Source organism: Nestor notabilis, unplaced genomic scaffold (assembly GCF_000696875.1).
Source record: "Nestor notabilis isolate BGI_N333 unplaced genomic scaffold, ASM69687v1 scaffold2585, whole genome shotgun sequence".
Taxonomy (NCBI): Eukaryota; Metazoa; Chordata; class Aves; order Psittaciformes; family Psittacidae; genus Nestor; species Nestor notabilis.
This window is the reverse complement of record NW_009929630.1, coordinates 68,973-86,388: the sequence shown is the minus strand read 5'-3', so window position 1 is coordinate 86,388 and position 17,416 is coordinate 68,973. Positions and strand designations below refer to the sequence as shown.

The 17,416-nt window shown below is 41.3% G+C and overlaps 1 protein-coding gene across 3 annotated transcripts in view; it reads right to left on the bottom strand.

Annotated features, from left to right (window-relative positions):
- Positions 1-3,113: 3,113 nt before the first annotated feature.
- NCOA7 (nuclear receptor coactivator 7) overlaps positions 3,114-17,416 on the bottom strand; it is a 64,321-nt gene continuing 50,018 nt past the window's right edge. For 2 of the 3 annotated variants that reach the window (XM_010015054.1, XM_010015055.1), the window contains 6 exons: positions 11,608-11,755; positions 7,231-7,356; positions 6,609-6,761; positions 5,623-5,718; positions 4,778-4,851; positions 3,114-3,962 (listed from right to left, as the gene is read on the bottom strand). In XM_010015054.1, coding sequence (XP_010013356.1) covers positions 3,827-3,962; positions 4,778-4,851; positions 5,623-5,718; positions 6,609-6,761; positions 7,231-7,356; positions 11,608-11,755 — 733 coding nt within the window. In that variant the 3' untranslated portion in view covers positions 3,114-3,826. Of the gene's footprint in view, positions 3,963-4,777; positions 4,852-5,622; positions 5,719-6,608; positions 6,762-7,230; positions 7,357-9,947; positions 10,026-11,607; positions 11,756-17,416 lie in introns of those variants that run through there. The other variant, XM_010015056.1, reaches the window with a different exon arrangement.

The window sequence follows — 17,416 nt, the reverse complement described above, 5'->3', positions numbered from 1 at the left end:
CAGCCCCTGCCCTAAGTGAGCCCCGGTGTCAGGCCCCGTTACGAGTAGAGTGAAGCCTTCCACAGCTGAACCAGGAGCCTCCGTGTGCTCGGACTCACCCGGCAGGGGCAGGCACCGCGTTCCCTCCGTGCTCCGACTGACACAGACAGACACACGCTGAATTACACCCCCGAAGCACCAGTACATGAAGCCTGCTCACCCTGAATTTTCAGTAACACTGGTAGAAACTAGGAATAAAGTCAGTGAATGCATTCACATCACAGAATCACAGAATGGTTTGGGTTGAAAGGGACCTTAAAGCTCATCTAGTTCCAACCCCCCTGCCACAGGCAGGGACACCTTCCACTAGACCAGATTGCTCCAAGCCCCGTCCAACCTGGCCTTGAGCACTGCCAGGGATGGGGCAGCCATCTGGCTGGGCACCCTGTACCAGCGCCTCACCACCCTCATCACACCAGCTACTTCCAAAGCTAACAGAGAGTGTTTCTAAGTGGGAGCTAGCCTTCAATTTCTAAATATGTTTTTTTTAAATACTTTGTGGTTTAAATCACTTGCACTGTTCATTAGACCAGAGTTGCAGAGCTGCAGCATCCCTCGCCATGGAATTTCAATGTTTATGTTCATCATGCAGCCCGAATGGCACAAAGTACTTATCCCACTTATGACAGGCCACAGCATTTGAAAAGGTAATGAATTGCAAGATTTGGAATGAGATTTTTCAAAACCACATTTCTTCCAGAGCACAAGCTGTGCTTGTATGAACAGGACATGGTTAGCTATTCTACCTGAAGCAGCTCATTTGCCAGCATTTGCCAACCTGCAGAGCATGAGGCAATCCCTCTGCAACGAGCTAACCCAAATGAGGATCATTCTGAAAGCAACTAGGTTTTACTCTGCTCTAAACCCAGCACCGTACAGAACATCCAGTGCGAAACCTGCACTGAAACCAGCACCAAATCAAACATCCACACTTATCTGGGCACTTAAAAGCCTTATTGTGAACAGCCATTTTATCACTGCCTTCAGTCAAAAAACTTCATCCAAATACCACTTAAGTACACACGCTACGTATTGCAAGGACAAGCTTTTGCTCTCAGTCGCAGAGAAAAATCAGTGATTTTTCTAGTGATCATAATTTTCCTCTTACTTCAAGAAAATTCTTACTGCCACTTCAAAGCCAGGTTCACAGACAGCACACTTGTTCCATTTCATGTGTAACTGTAGTTTGTTTTTTTCTTAATGCCACCTTTGTACATCATAAAATCAATAAAAACCAAGAACAACGTAGTTTTAAGATACAGTATGCCTTTGTTGTGCTTGGGCGGAAATAAAAATGCACAGACACTTCAGCAACATAAAAAAGGTGCATACATAAATTATGTACATGGACTTTTGACTTCTGGGAAATGTTGGTCAAAAAAGATGAGGGAACACAGAAGTTCACTACAGCTAAGAGAAACAAGAACTACTTTGTAACAGCCTGTCTTTGAGTAAACCCAAACCACAGCTCTCTTTTAGGAGATGCCACACCACACACAAAAAACCCAAAACCTCCCATCTCTTTACCCATGTTTCTAAAATATGTTGCTGGAATTCTCTTTCCAAGGGGAGGCACAGGTATTTGCCAGCATACCCTGTAATTTAAACTGTATCCTTTCATCTTCAACATTTACTAAAGTTTGTGAATAAAAGAAAAAAACTAACAACTTTCTGAATGCATAAATTCCTTTATTGAAAATATTGTGATAGCACTGCATTACATATATTCAATATTCATAGTTTCAAGGGTCACAGAATTTTGATTGAACAACACTGTTTTGAATATATAGATATGCTCTGACAAGGATAATATAATGGAATAAGTTGTAGGCAGCAATAGTGAAATGTATGTAAAATGTTGAACTTGGGTTGGGTTGGAGGGTTTTTGTAACTATTAAGTGGTCCGCCACCATTTAAAAGAGCAGTGTTAGATATTCCTGGTATCTTCAAAGCGTTATGCTGTAAGCGACTTCCAAAATACTTTACAGCATTACCAATAAAAACTATTTATGGCTGTAGTAGACCACGCAGAAGGGAAGCGTGAAAAGCTCAGGTGCAGCGTGTTACAGGCTGACTGTAGATAGCACTGGCTTTTAGACTGTGAAATTTCTGTGCGGGATTAAGATTTAGTAATGCTTCTGAAAGAAAACCACTTGTTGGGGTTTTTTTTAATCTCTTCAAAAAGGGAAGAGCAGTAATTAAATTGAGCTGTATTAGTCAGTTAATACTACTCCAAAATTAGACCGTACTGTTTTAATGCATGGAAGCACACTACCATTTCTAAAACCTGCTTTTCTCAGGACAGTGACACGTTTGAGTCTAAGGCAGGACAGCATCCTAACGCTGGTCAGGCCTGGATTGTGCAAGCAGAACCACATATGAATGGGAAAGCAGAATTCCTTAGCAGACAGCAAAGATAGCCAGTCCTCTGGCACACTCTCCCTATTTACCAAAATTTTCATTTTGTAACATAGGAACCTTTTCTCTTCAGTGTTGGGGGGTGGAGGGGGGGGGGGAGGGGGAGAAGTATCAGATTATCTCATGAAAGTCAAATAAGAGTACTTAGTTGCCTGACAAACCTTAAACCAGCCTGTTGCTGCAAGTCTTTTTCGGGAAGGAAATCATATATAATTACTAAGAAAACAAGTATTACACTGACATGTCCTGACCTGTTAGGAAAATAGCATTCTTCTCTAAATCTCAATTGTGTTTTCTCCTTAACGAATTCTTCAATTTGTAGATAAATGCTCATAAAAAAGCACAGTGGGTGGCTTATTTTGAATCATTTGGTGGTGATATAGAGAAACAATCTTCTTTGAAATGTCCTTCGTGAACAGTCAAATAATACTAGGGCAGATGCTCGGAGTATGCTGTCCCAAGTCTGCTGACTGCAACAGAGCTGATACAGTCTACACCAGGTGGCAGTTTGCCCAGTGTCTCCATACACTGCCAAAATAATAATCTATTAACATGAATGTGGCAGCAGAGTTACCAGGAAGCACTATTCCCCTTCTCCCTCATCTCAGGAAAAAAAACTGAAACAGAATTATGCACTCAAGTGTTTCTGCCAGAAAACAAACCCTCTAATTAGGGTAAAATGAAAACACAATCTCATTTACAAAATAAAAATATAAAAATCAACTTCAGAAATCAAATAAATTGATTCAGAATAACTGCCAATGCATAAGAAACCTACCTGAATAGTAATTATTTATCAAATTGAGATTTGAAACATTAAAAGAAAAAAACTCATAGCTAATACATTTACAAAAAAAAAATAATCTGCTATACAATAACAATAAATAAAAAGACTTAAAAACCATGTTCCCTTAAGTGCTGTGTACACCTATTTGATTCTTTTCCATGGCAAACAGTATGCTGTAGATTTTGGTAAAGTAACCTTTTATTTTTGGTTAGCAGTTGTACATTGAACATAAATACACATGGAATGTACTAGATAGTTATAGTTTTCCCACAGGATCTTTTTCACAGTTACAGAAAAAGTGTTCAACTTATACACCATGAATGTTTTCATAAGCATCATATCTTCCATGGAGAAGTATTGGAGGAGGAAGTAAAAAAACAGTTCAGAATGATTTCTTACTGTTCTGTCTCTTACTGCCTCTCAAAACTAGCTTTGTTTGTTCTTGGGTTGGTTGGGGTTTTTTTGCGTAGTCATGCTCTGGTACAAACTTGAGGAAAAAGCGTGTAACGTTGTGAGGCAGCCTGCACCTTCCAGTTAGCTTTTAAGTGCCTAATGGATCCAGTCCTTAAGGCAGTCAGTATTTTACTCAAATGTCCATACTTCGATGTCTTGTATTATGAAATCTTCTTTCTTGGATAAGATGTCATTATTGAAGGTGCTGCAGGAGTTGCTTCGCCCGTGATACAAATCTGCATCTAACCATAAGCCAAACCGGCCACTAAAAAGGAAATACACAATAATTTTGGGGTTATATATGATAGCTGTAGAAACCACCAGAGAAGCAATACAGGGAAATCTAGGTAATTCTGAGGAGCTCTTGGACTGAATGTGAAGACCTAAATCTTAGCAAAGCGCTTGCCAAGAAGCTTATGGAGCAGTCCCCTTGCTTTTGTTTGCACCAGCGAGTGGGGCAGAGCGCAGGACTGAGAGCATGCCTGCAGCCCCTTGTGCCATTCAGCTGTCTGAATCCACCAGCTGTGGCCAAGACCAGGATCCCTTCCCCAGCTCTTCAGCCCCATCTGCTTGAGGAGGAGGGGTGTTTATACTCTCCCAATGCAAACCATGCCCAGATGTCCTGTGATGCACCTGCAGGCATTTCATACCCACTGAGCTTTGAAACTGAAGACATGATTAAGCACTGTCTGTATCCTTGCTTTGTGTATCAACAGAATAATGACAATTTAATAAGGACCATGTGAGAAACCTTAAAACCTGATGGCAAAACTGCTATTAAAGATTATCTTCCAGTGGCAAACCTCTTCAGCAACAAGATATGTATGTTCTCAAAACATGGTTTTTTTTCTATCAAAACCCCAAAACACAACAAACCCTGCTTGCTAACATCAGTCACTCTCTTTAAGCAATGGAATTTCCTTTAGTTTTTTAACAGAAATCAGACTGGTGAGGTATCTGCTCTAAACAATGTACTAAAAGTAAGTTCAACCATTTTACTGATTAGTTTTTCTTGCAACCATCTTTGTCCCTATTCTAATTTAAAAAGTTAGGTACACAATTGGAAAACCATTCACTCACCCTCCACCTCCAAGCTCTAGAGAGCTGGTGTCTCCGTTGATGAAGTACGTGTTCTCTCCGCTCCATTTGAATACCTGGGGGGGAGAGGGGGGAGGGCAGTGGGGAAATAATACATATGTGGACTGTGAGGATTCTTGTAGTCTGCAGCTACTGGGGACCAACTTTTAACAGGTATTTTTTGGTATGTATTTTATTTGTACTTGAAGAGGGAGGAGGAAGAAGAGGTAATAGGTAGAAAGTAAAGGAACAATACATATTTAAAACTATGAACAAGGCACCCTAATCTTTTTTAAAATTCTGATTGCATCTCTAAATCAACAGATGCATAAGCTGTGAACATTAAGAGGTATTTTAGCAGCACTCTGATCTCTGTTCTGTTGTCACTGTGATCTTAAGCATGTGTGAAATTATACCCTATTCTTGATATCACTGCCTTCTAAGGCCAGGCTGGATGTGGTTCTGGGCCACCTGATCTAGTTGAAGATGTCACTGCTAATCGCAGAGGGGTTGGAGTAGATGACCTTTGAAGGTCCCTTCCAACCCAACCAATTCTATGATTCTGTAAGGTGAGTCTTTGACAGTCCACTCCTTACTCCTCCCTGCTTCCCCCTTCAATACACTTAAAACCCTCTCCTCACTCTTCCATCCAGACTGCCCTCTTGGCACTTCAGATAATTACAGCCACTTCTGCATAAAGCATTGCACTGAAGCAATGAGTCATTAACTGCATTCATCAACAGCTGGCACATCTTCTAAACTTGAATATGCTGCCTTCGTAAAAGTCTCATAAATGTTTCGGAACTGGATCCCAAAAGTCTTCCTCAAGAAAGTGAACACCCACTTACCTTGAAATGTGGACTGAATGTGTAGAGGAATGTTTCACCAGTGCCATAGTAATGGTCACTAAACCTGAAGGGATGTGTAGCGTATGCTCCAAATATCTGTCGGAATAAAATGGTTAAACTACTTTTGAGGACAGTGCAAAATTAAAGAGAAAAATAGCCAAACATTTCAAAACACTTTCTAAAAAACAACCGAGCTGGTGTGTCATGCTAGAAGAAACAACTAGTAAAGTATATCAGACAAGCAAATCTTTTGTATCCTGCAAGTTAAAAGCCAGATGACAATGCCAGCTCTAGGAGCTACTGAAGTACTAGACCTCTACAGAGGCATTATTTGCTACAGCTTGTTATCCGAGATACCTAAGGAAGATACTGCCATAGGCACTATTAAAACGAGCACTCATGGCAATTATGAAGCTGGTGGGGTGTGTATGTCTATTACTGTATTGTTGTACTTTCCTGCCTGTAAGTTTAGTTAAAGCAGTAGAAAATACAAAAGAAAACACCAATGCCTTATTTTGGTCTGATGTCACTTCACAGACAGGCTGAGAAAGTTGGGGCTGTTCAGCCCGGAGAAGAGAAGGCTGCGTGGAGACCTCAGAGCAGCCTTCCAGTATCTGAAGGGGGCCTACAAGGATGTTGGGGAGGGACTCTTCATTAGGGACTCTAGTGATAGGACAAGGGGTAATGGCTTTAAACTTAAACAGGGGAAGTTTAGATTAGATACAAGGAAGAAGATTTTTTACAGTGAGGTGGTGAGGCACTGAACAGGTTGCCCAAGGAAGTTGGAATGCTCCATCCCTGGTAGTCTTCAAGGCCAGGCTGGACAGAGCCTTGCGTGACATGGTTTAGTGTGAGATGTCCCTGCCCATGGCAGGGGCGCTGGAACTAGATCTTAAGGTCCTTTCCAACCCAAACCATTCTGTGATTCTATGATCACTTTTCATGTTGCCATTTTGGTCCAAACCCCCAGAACAAGCACTCCTTACCTGGTTGTCCATATCCTTGATGACAAGGAGAACTGGACTGTCGAGAGACGCCGATTTACGGTACAGAGTCTTCAGGCTAGTCCCGTGTTCTAGTGTACTATACGCAAGCCGCCATGGATATCCCTGCACTCGTGCAGGCAAGCTCCGAGCAAGCTGGGCAGTGAACAGGGGGAAACAGTTACACATTCAACACGTTGGGTCACAGGAGGTGCCTCAAACTATTCCTTTTCTGCAGGGGCTTCTGAGCCAAAAAATGGCTGTCAAGGGAACACCTCATGCCAGCAGCTTCACATCACCACACACAACTGGCCTTGGACCAGCTGCCTGCATTCATATAGCCTTTGAAAGACTTGAAAACTAGCATCTCCTCTCTGAGCACTGAAAGAATTGCCAAGTCCTCAGTAACACAATTCAAACTCCAGAACTGCAAAACAAAAAAATAAGCTTTCCAGGTAAACCAGTGCTGCAGAAAATGGGACCTTGCACAAAAACACTTCAACATACCAAGCACTTTATGAACTCTTAAAAAGTGCTGGTATTGCCTCCAGAAGGCAGAATGTCCCACACTCAGCAGAGACAGCACCACAGCTAACAAGGACACATGAAGTGTTTCTAGCCATACCTGCTCTATGTGCATATTCTCCAGAAGAGCGCTGTGATGCTTTAAGACAGGCAAAGTATCATCATCTTCTTCTTCATAGTAACTGCAAACGCTTTTTCGTCGTTTGGCTTCTTCTACAGTAATGATCTGAAGCAAAAGAACAAGCGTCCAACCTAAAACGTAGCTCTTACACTGTCAATACTCTGTTGAAGCAAATTAATTTTAAACAACATACTCCTCAGCTGTCACACCACATGGAGCAAAACCACTGTATGGGATGACTGTATCAAGCACAGCCAGCGTTAACCAAATGGGAAAAATCTTAACTGGCAAAGTGTCTTCGAGACATCACGGACAGAATTTCTTCACACCCTGGTGACTTCCCAGAGCTGTAGAGTTCTTTGGGTTTAATAAACACTGAAGTAACAAGGTGACATCATGTGTTCAGTCTCAGACATACCTGGTCCCAAGTCAGAAGGCTAAAGTGCACCTACTTCTTCTGAAGCATGCTACACACATCTGAACTAGATGTCTTATGCAAGTCTAAACGAGGAGCACACAGAAGCTTCTTTGATGTCTCACATGCAGCTAGCCGAGTACATTAATTATTTTCTCAGGTGCTAATGCGTAAGAATATGAGAAGGTTTAAAATTTCACTTTTTTTTATTTAAACAGCATCTTTTTCCTGGTTTTCTTTACTGACTCAGACATGGGCTTGTGTATACAAATTTAAAAAGAATGAATAGAACAAAGAAGTAAAAATGTAAATCAACTCAAATAGATATTTTCAGTTCTGTCTTGTAGGAAATGTACTAAGTAAGATGATTTTGAGCATCCACTTTACAAAAGTTCTTGAAAATATTCATTCTGAGAATCAAGGTCTTTATAAAATACATCTTAGTTGAAAATGATCAGACAGCTCTCAGGAAAACTTCTGTTTATTCCTTTGCTTAAGACTTTATAAAGAGAGCACATTGTAGTATTTTAAAAGGTGAGTGCACACAAATATTTCCAACATCAGGTTTGCATTTAATACTTTAAAACAAAGCACAGACTACAGGTAAGCCACACTACCTTTTCCCATAAAGCTGGGTACAAAATCGTGATGCGAGTTCATACGTTTAATGCTTATCTCTGAAAGGACTCGGCAGCCTACAGGGTGCTGAGAGAGACAGGGGACAAACTGAAACACATGTGGCACAGGTAGCACACAGGAGCCCAAATGTGGCATGGGGCAGGAGCTCCCAGGCTGGAAGCATCCACAGTACCCAGAGCTCACTGCAGAGGGAAGGGCGCTGCCTCACCCCTCAATGGCAGCAGTCTGGGTGTCCTGGCCCCCAACAAGCTGCTGCTGGGGTGCTCAGCCTGGCAGAGGGAATCATCTGGCACAGCTGGAAAGCTGCTAACCCTCCAGTGCAGCAGCTCGGGGTGCCTAGCAAGTGACAGGAGCCTCAGCTCTGCACAGCAGTGGGAGGCGAGATGAGGCCCACTGTGCCTGGCAGCAGGCCTCTACCTGGGGCTTGGTGCCACCATGGTGAGCAAGAAGCAACAGCAAGAGCTCAGAGATGGGACTGATGAGAAAGAAAAGGGGGAACAAGGAGGCCTAAATACAAAACAAATAGGAAACCTTAAACTGCCGTCCTTCCATGAGCACACCACCAGAGGTCTCATCTTTGAGCAGGAACCTCAAGATGTGGTTGCCGATGCCCCAAGCAGGACACCCATGTGCTGGCACCCCAACACACACAGTGGGGCTAGGAAATGAGAAGAGGGCAGGACCACAGGGCAAAATCCAGCCTGCAGAAGCGACGTTGTTAGGTGCCCCTATGCACCCAGGCAGTACGGGGTTTGCTGGTGACACTGCAGGAGATGTACAGCTGCATCCTGCCCCTCCAGCCCAGGCTCAGTGGGATTGAGTCCTGGGTCTTCTGAGGACTGCAGAGAATCCTGTGCTGGAAAATTTTCCCATGGCCAATTTCAGGAAGGTTTGCACTGCAAAATTAAGATGATTTTTTTTTTTTTAAAGCAACAAACTGGTGCTTGGAAAGCTTGAAAAGACCAAGAAAATGGTCTTTCCACTTTTACCCTTGTTCTTTTTCTACCTCCTGCATGGTTTTCCTTCCCTCCTCACCTCCCAGGCCATTATTTTATTTTACTTTTTTTTTTGTTTTGTTAATGATCACTTTTTTCCATCTTAAATTGAAAATATCCAACTCCTCTTTCAAAGACTATTTTCTAGGAATAGTTAACCCCAGGGCAGGGGTGGTGGTGGTGAAGTATTACAGTAAATCAACCAGCAACAGGTATCCATAACAAAATACAACCAAACTCACTGACACAGGCAACCACAGAAAACCTATTAACAGAGTTGTGAATTGCAAGTTGACTCCAAAGATAGACAAGCCCCCCCTCTTCATTGCACAGGTATCTGCTCAGCCCACAAGTGAAGCACGCATTTGAATGAAGTTCAGACTCAAAAACTACAAAAAAGGGACCTGCAAGATCAGATATTTACAGACCACACAAAAGCAGTTAACAGATGAAAAAAAAAAAAATAATCAACTACTACTAAAACTAGATCTACAAAATCCTTTAAAATTTTATGGGACTGAGAAAGCAAGCTACCTGGGGTGGGAACACCCTGTTAAAATTCATCTGAGTATGAAACACATCTTTTACTAGGACAGAAGTGATATATCAGATCCAGGCTGTTCAATCAGGGACACAGTTCAACATACCTCCACAAAAGGTTCCTCCTGGTCAGGTCTGGCATAGTAAAAAATTTGAATATTCAAAGGCATTTGTTTCTGTTTCATCATCTAACAGTTTATTTTGCAGTATCCACTACACTTCCCTGCTCTTATGGTAAGAGCTCTTGCCCACAAGCATGACAGATGGCTACTGCCCATGGCACGCTGTGATAAAATTGCTTATATGCTTCTCTACTTTCTCTGCTTTTCTACTTTCTGTTTCCCCACAAGGAAGAGTGAAACTTCCACAGTAAGCATGCCCAAATTTGGACTTTGACAAGGACTTCCTGGCAGACCTACTTTAAATTTGTAAAGCCTGAATATATTATAAATAAAGAGACACACCTTTAGAAGCAGTTTCCAGAAAATTATTCTCTCAATACATATTTAAATAAAACAATGAGAGAAAAGCCCCCAGTGTGGCCAGACCTCTCTCACCTCTGTTCTTTCAAACACTAGCTTTCATTCTGGCTTTAAGAAAATGGCATGCAAATTAAGAACTGAACAGTGAAATCTAGTGCAATATATGACTGCACACAGCTCTGAGCAGAACAGGGAAGTGTAACATATGACTGCACTCAGCTTCGAGCAGAACAAGGAGGACTCTTTTTTTCCACCTAGCAGTTCACAAAGCACCAACACTAAGAAACTATAAAACTGTAAAATAACAGCTATTTAGGATTAGAGGTGATGTTGCTACATTTTAAATGACAAGCCCCACTCCCAAGCTCTGTTTTTGAATGGGACAACATACCTTGAAGATAGAAATGCAAAAAAAAAAACCAAAACAAAAAAACAAACCACCAAAAACAAACCAAACAAACAAAAAAACAAAACATGAAAAAAAAATCACCCCAAAAAAACCCCACCAGGTAGTACAACTTTAAAAACAAGTTTATGTTTTTAAACAAGTTTGAGACCTTTTTTTAATTCATCATCAAGATATTTCCCACTTCAATTTATCTCATAATCCTTAACACAGCTAGTCCTTCAGCATTCAGAAGTATCATTAAAAAAATCTGTGCAAGCTTATTTCCCTCAGAAACTAGGCTTTGAATGCACAGAAGACAGAAAGATAAACACAGGCATGCCAAGTAGTTAAACAGATTGCAAAAGCCCCCACACGAAAAAGCCAAAGTCCAAGGATAAAATTTATCCATCTGACAACCAACATTCAAGTGGTATTGCTGTGTGCACCTGAGAAGCAAGGGTCTGGCACGCCACCACATACCAATCCATTCCAACCAGCACATAGATGTCTATGTTGGTGCTTATATGTGTACATAGACACTTTGGAGGTTTTGCTTGTAGCATATAAATACAACATGAACCCACCAATGCTGACAACGTAACACCTGTATAGTTTTGCAGAAGGCTAACATCACACAACCAAAACATTTACACAATTTCAGCTGGTTTGATGCTAGAAAGCTCCCAGTTATCTGCCTGCTCTTTCCAGGGAGAGAAGAAACGAAGGCGCAAGAAACACGAGTACATTTGTGAGACAGAAGTCTTGAGGAGACTTCTATATGAACCATCATTATAAAGAAATGCCATAAACATCATCAAAAGAGCAAGTGCCTAGATTCTTAACCGAGGATGCACACTTGATATGCACATGCTTCATGTAAAGGCAGAAAGCACTCACCTCCCAGCTTTTAGTAGTGGGTTCACTGAAGAAATTGTCTATCATGTCAAGCTCCTCCTTTTCTACCACGACAAAACCTTGCTCTTTGGCATCTTTCCCATATATTTCTGGTGACCACTGAACAAAAAATGTGTACAGGTGATCCACCCTATAAAGAGAAGAGGAGACAACCGTTGTTCAGTGGTCCATGAACACAGCACTATCATGTAGTACAGAGGTTTTGCCCAATGACAAAGGACAACTACACAAATGGGATATCGGTGGACTTCCACCCTCACATACCACACAATGCAATAGCTCCCTCTACCAGGCAGCCTGAAGCACTTCAAGGTTTCTCTGCTTTCACTTTCCACAATGTATTTTTCTCCTCCTTTTGCTATACACACAGCCAAAGCATCATGATAAAACAAGGTGGCTAGCCCAGTCCCACACAATTCCGATTAAGAAGTCAAACTGATTGGTATTAGGTCATACTCACAAAAGCCGAGTCCATAAAAAACTCACTTCACTTATTTAGTTTGACCTCCTGCATAAAACAAGCCATAAGAGATCACCACTAAAGTCTACACCACATTTCTAGAAGTTAGAGAGGCTAACCACAGAACAATTCTTCATTTTGTTAGCATTATGAAAAAGAGCAGTTACTGACAGCTTTGCTAATGATAGAGTACAGGCAGTGTATGCACTTCCATAAATGCAGTCAGCTCACTATCACTGTCTTTAACAAGATGTTCTTTGACAACATCCATAACAAACAGTGAAACAATTTCTGTAGAAGCAATTTATGTAGTATATTAAAATTAAAATGAACACATGCAATTTCAAACAGGAATACAGTGGTGGATCCACTGTACAAGAAGATGAAATGCCAGCAAAAAAATCAAACCTTAATTAAAGAGGGCAGATAGAAACACAGTAAATACTTGTGACACTAGATCTTTTCCCAGTTATTCACCAGCAACTGCTCCAGCCCAGTTGCACAAGTTGGCATTTGCCTTTTCTGAACTTCCTGATGCTTCTGTCAGCCCATTCCACTGTGTTGATGTCCCTCAGAACAGCAGCCCTGCCCTCCGATATATGAACACTACGCAAATTTGGTGTCATCCCCCAAAATGACAAAGGTGTAGACTTGTCATCATGTCCATGTCACTGATGAAGGCATTAAACAGTATCAATCCCCAAGGAATACCACTTGGCTGCCACTCAGACTAGCTATCAACCCTCTGAGCCCAACAGTCCAGTCAGTTTTTCATCCACGTGGTAGTCTACCTGTCTAGGTCACATCTTTTCAATTTGGCTTTAAGGATATTATGGGAGATTGTGTTGAAAGCCTTACTAACATCATGATAAACCACCAATCCCTTGGTCTCTCCTTGTTCACAGAGCTGGCCATCTCAGACAGAAAAGTTATCTGGCTCTTAAGACGGTTGCAGCATTTGTCTCTCCAATTATTAAGAACCTCTCCCAGTGATCATAACCTTTCAAAGGATGATAGAAAGCAGCCTTGCAATAACATCAACCAACTTCCTCAATACACTCAGAATATTTCCTGTCAGGCCCCATGGACCTGTATATGCTCAGTTTATTTAAGTAGTCCATAACTAAGTTTTCCTCTACAATGGACAGATGCTAAATAAATCCAGACCCTCCAGATTTACAAAGCAGCAGCATAAAATGAGAAATAGGTGACTGCAGAAGTGAGGTCATTCTCAAAGGGGATGCAGAGCATCCCTTCCCTGTTAATAAAATTGTAACATTATGCTATGGTGGTGTTTTCAAGCTACGGAATGGAAAAAATTGGAGACAATTTTTAAATTGAAAGCCCATTGCTTGAAGAACTTTCTTACAGTCAACTTGACAGCTGTGAGGAAATTTATCCTAGAATTCAATAGCTGTTTTGGTGATCACATGTTTACTAGTGTGCTGTGCACTAACAGAGAAACATCAGTAAAACAGAAAGTACTTGGAAAGGAACAACTTCAGAAACCTACAGTAAATCGCTCCAGAAATGAAGCAGTCAAGAGCAAAAGATGGTAATGGAAAACTTTTTAAAATAAAAAGAAAACATCAAAAAACAACCTAGGAGATACAAATCGAAAGATGGAACACTGATTAAAGAGGGATCCCACCTCCAGCTGTAGCCAAATTAAAAGGAAAGTGAATATGCTTACAAATACGTTCACAGTTAACACACACACACAAGGCACAAAACAAATGTAGGAAAAAAAAAGTTTATAGTGAATTATATACATTCAGTAGAAAACTAATTTTGGAGATTAAAAGACATGACATAAAGATCATGACAACCAAGTGATAAAATCAGTGTAACACAAAAGCTTTGAGGAGTATTTATTCCACTGCATTGCTTAGTAAACTGGGCACAATCAGCCATGTGTGTGAATGCATCCTAGCAGAGGAGCACATACTGAAGAACACTGAGCAGATGCTGTGCTTGCGGGATGGGACTCTACCCTTGGCAGGCCGACCCTAGAGACCTGGGATAACAGCTCTGAATTTTGGAGCAGCAGCTCTGCACCAGCATGCTGATGACAATACTTGGCGCAATTCCTGAATGTACCAATAAAGGAATATTCAGGGGAAGGAACGAGATTGTTTAGTTTGGTGTTTGACACTTTGGTGACCACTGCTGGAACACTCTGCCCATCTCTGGTTCACCATTCCCAAGTCATCTCAAATGTTGCAGTTTAGAGATGCAAACCCAACTGCCATACAGCAAGAGGCAAAAAGAGTTATTTAGCTCCAGGAGCAATACTCCGTAATATCCTACAGTAAGAGGAGATAATACAGATACAACCAAAACCAGGTACCAGAAGCCAGGAAAACTGAAGTAGGTAAATAGTGCATTGAAAAGAGCAAAGACAATTATCAATAAAATACACCAGACAACTTGTCAAGTTACAGTTGACTCTTGAGGGGAAACTGTAAATGATTTTTCTTCTAAAAGATATACTTTAATTTAGCAGGTCCCAAACTGACATCATCACCGCAACCATTTCTGTTAATACAGCAACAATATCTGATTTCTTTGAGGGCAGAGGCAAACCACTTTTCCATAAATTGATGTCTTCAGGTCAGTCACAGGTGGGAGGGGGGCTACTTCCACATTTGCGTGTTGGGGGGTGGTGTGGTGTGTGTGTGTGCATCCTGTGATAAATATAGAAAGGCCCAAAGTCCAAATGCAGCCCCTGGTCTAGAGACAGGAATTAAATCAGGAGTCCTACGACTTTGTTATAAACATGCCTCACTAGATGATGATCATTCATGAATCTTATGAGGGCTAAGGTATCATAAGCCCTCACATGCTTATAAGAGCTTACACAAACTTACATGAGCCCTCACTGTAAGATATTAAGCTATAGATACAAATGGGTTTTCATACGTTTCATCTGTATAGTTAGATACCTTACTTACCAGGAGTACTCTATTTGTAGGAGGCTAATTCAAAAGGAGTCTTAATCTAAACTCTATGCTACCTATTCCATTCTGTTAACAGAAGCATGGAAAATTGATGCTTCTGCATCAGGACAATCTTAATCATTGTCCCTTTATGCAAAGCCCTGCATAAGTGCATGGAAGCATCACACAGGTATTCACTCCAGCTAGCTGTGCTGCAAGCTGTTCCAGACCCTATTAACTAGAGGCTGTTAGGCACTAGATACTAACAGGAGTCACAACCAAGCAACATCTTGCTCTACAAAAGGAAACTCCACAGAAACAGTAACAAAAAGCAAACCAAAACTCACTCAATGCCCCAAACCAACCAACCAAACCAAAACTCCAAAAATATCACTGGGGCAGGAAGCTAAGACTGAAAAAGAGAAGCAGCCCGTTACTTTCCTCCTTGAAAATCTGCCTTCTCTCAAAAAAGAAACTTCCTGAAAAGCGGATGTCCTCTCAGCAGCATGAAATTGATGCAGCATTTTTTATATCAACATCTATGCAAATCATATATTCATAAACCAAACCCATCTGCCAAATTTATATTATAGATAATCAACAAGATTTACCTCTTTACTGAGAAACTAGCCAATGCTAAAATGAGGAAAGTATGTTAGGATGTACATTTATAAACAAAGAAATCTTACATTATTATCTCTGTCCCCCATGCAAGACAGTTACCTCTGCAAGACCTTGAGGACACATCTGTGACATAATTACTGATCTGCTACTACTCAAAATCCACTAGGGTGGAAAATCTAGACCATTTAAACATAAATCCATGTAGTAAGAGCACGCACAGACTTACCCTCTAATACTATAAGCTATACCCATTGCAAAACTTCTCAGCAAAAGAATCAGTCTATTAGTGTCCTCTCTGCTCAGCTGAACGTGACTCAAAGCTGCCCTAGACAGAGTAATCTGTATATAAGGCAGCTCCAGATGCCCACCCCCCACCCCCCCATTACGTGCTAAAATGATCACTGCTGTGATCAGTGCAAAGCAGCCCATTAGCCACTGATTAACCCAGCCATGCTGTGTGGGTGATGGTGTAATGCATGCCGGGACACTCAGCACCCGGGAAGACACATAAGATGAGAGAAGACTTACAACAGCCGCAAAAGGCAGATGAGACTTATTGACAGCTTTTGTAGAGTATCACCCTAACAGCCTTCTCTCAGTATTAATAATGTTTCCAGAGGCTTCCATGTAAGTACATCTCCTCCCCCGTGCAGCTTTCCTGCAGCCTGCCAAGGCCAGGAAAGCAGCAGCAGTCTGCAAGAACAGCTCTGCCAGGAGCAGTGGGCTGAGGAGCCCAGGCAAAAAATGGAGCCATTTTCACAACTGATGACAGAAACACTGAGAGATCATGGAAAAATGTAACTGACTTAAATGCAAACCAGAGGAAGATTTAACTTACACTGTAGTTACAGACACACACACCAATTCCTTCACAACCACAATCCAAGTCTGGTTTAGGTTTTTCAGTTGGTTGGTTTTGGTTTTTGTTTTTTGGGGATTTGTTTGTGTGTGGTTTAGGTCTTTTTTTAATTACAATGAAAGGTTACCCTGACAAATCATATTGAAAATACACTGCAGAGCAATCCCAAATGCCCTACTGCCATGGCACACTCAAGATGCAACACTGGTAATTATGTACTATACTAGTGCAAGAACATCATGGGCAGGTAGGAAACGATGCATTTGATTTGGGAATGCATCTGAGTTTTTGGAGAAAATGCTGACTTGTTAAGCAAAAAACATGTCTTGCATTAATATGAAGGAGCAGGTCCTGCTTTTAATTTCTGCCCCAAGTTCTACATGCTAATTCTAATTATGCACCTCTGTGGTGTTAAAACAGGTGTGCATGATTAGCACCAAAATGACTCAACATCATGCTACATTCGCCACTAATTTTGATCAAGATCTGAACAGCAGCCAGGACATCAAAGATGTGGCCTGTCAGTCAGCATGGCCAAGCTCTGCTGAAACAGCCCACCGCAGGAATTACTTTTTCCCCATTCTAAAAACTGAAAACCAGTCAATATCTCAGTTTATATATGGGTTGGGTCCCCACACTATTCAGAAAATTTCTGCTCATAAAAAGGTAAGTAGAGAAGCCTTTTTCCGAGCTCATGGTAAGAAATTTAATAGATCTATCTACCCGTTGCATAGAGCAATGATCAGAGACAGCCTCGCTTCAGCTCAGCAGCTTTGTTCAACATTAGATATACTATCCCCAAAGCAATTAACTGACCTTGCGTTATATTACAGCATCACTCTAACTCCTTTAAGTATTTACTCACACTTCAACCTAGAATTTTCTGAACCTGCCCTTTTGCAATCCCCA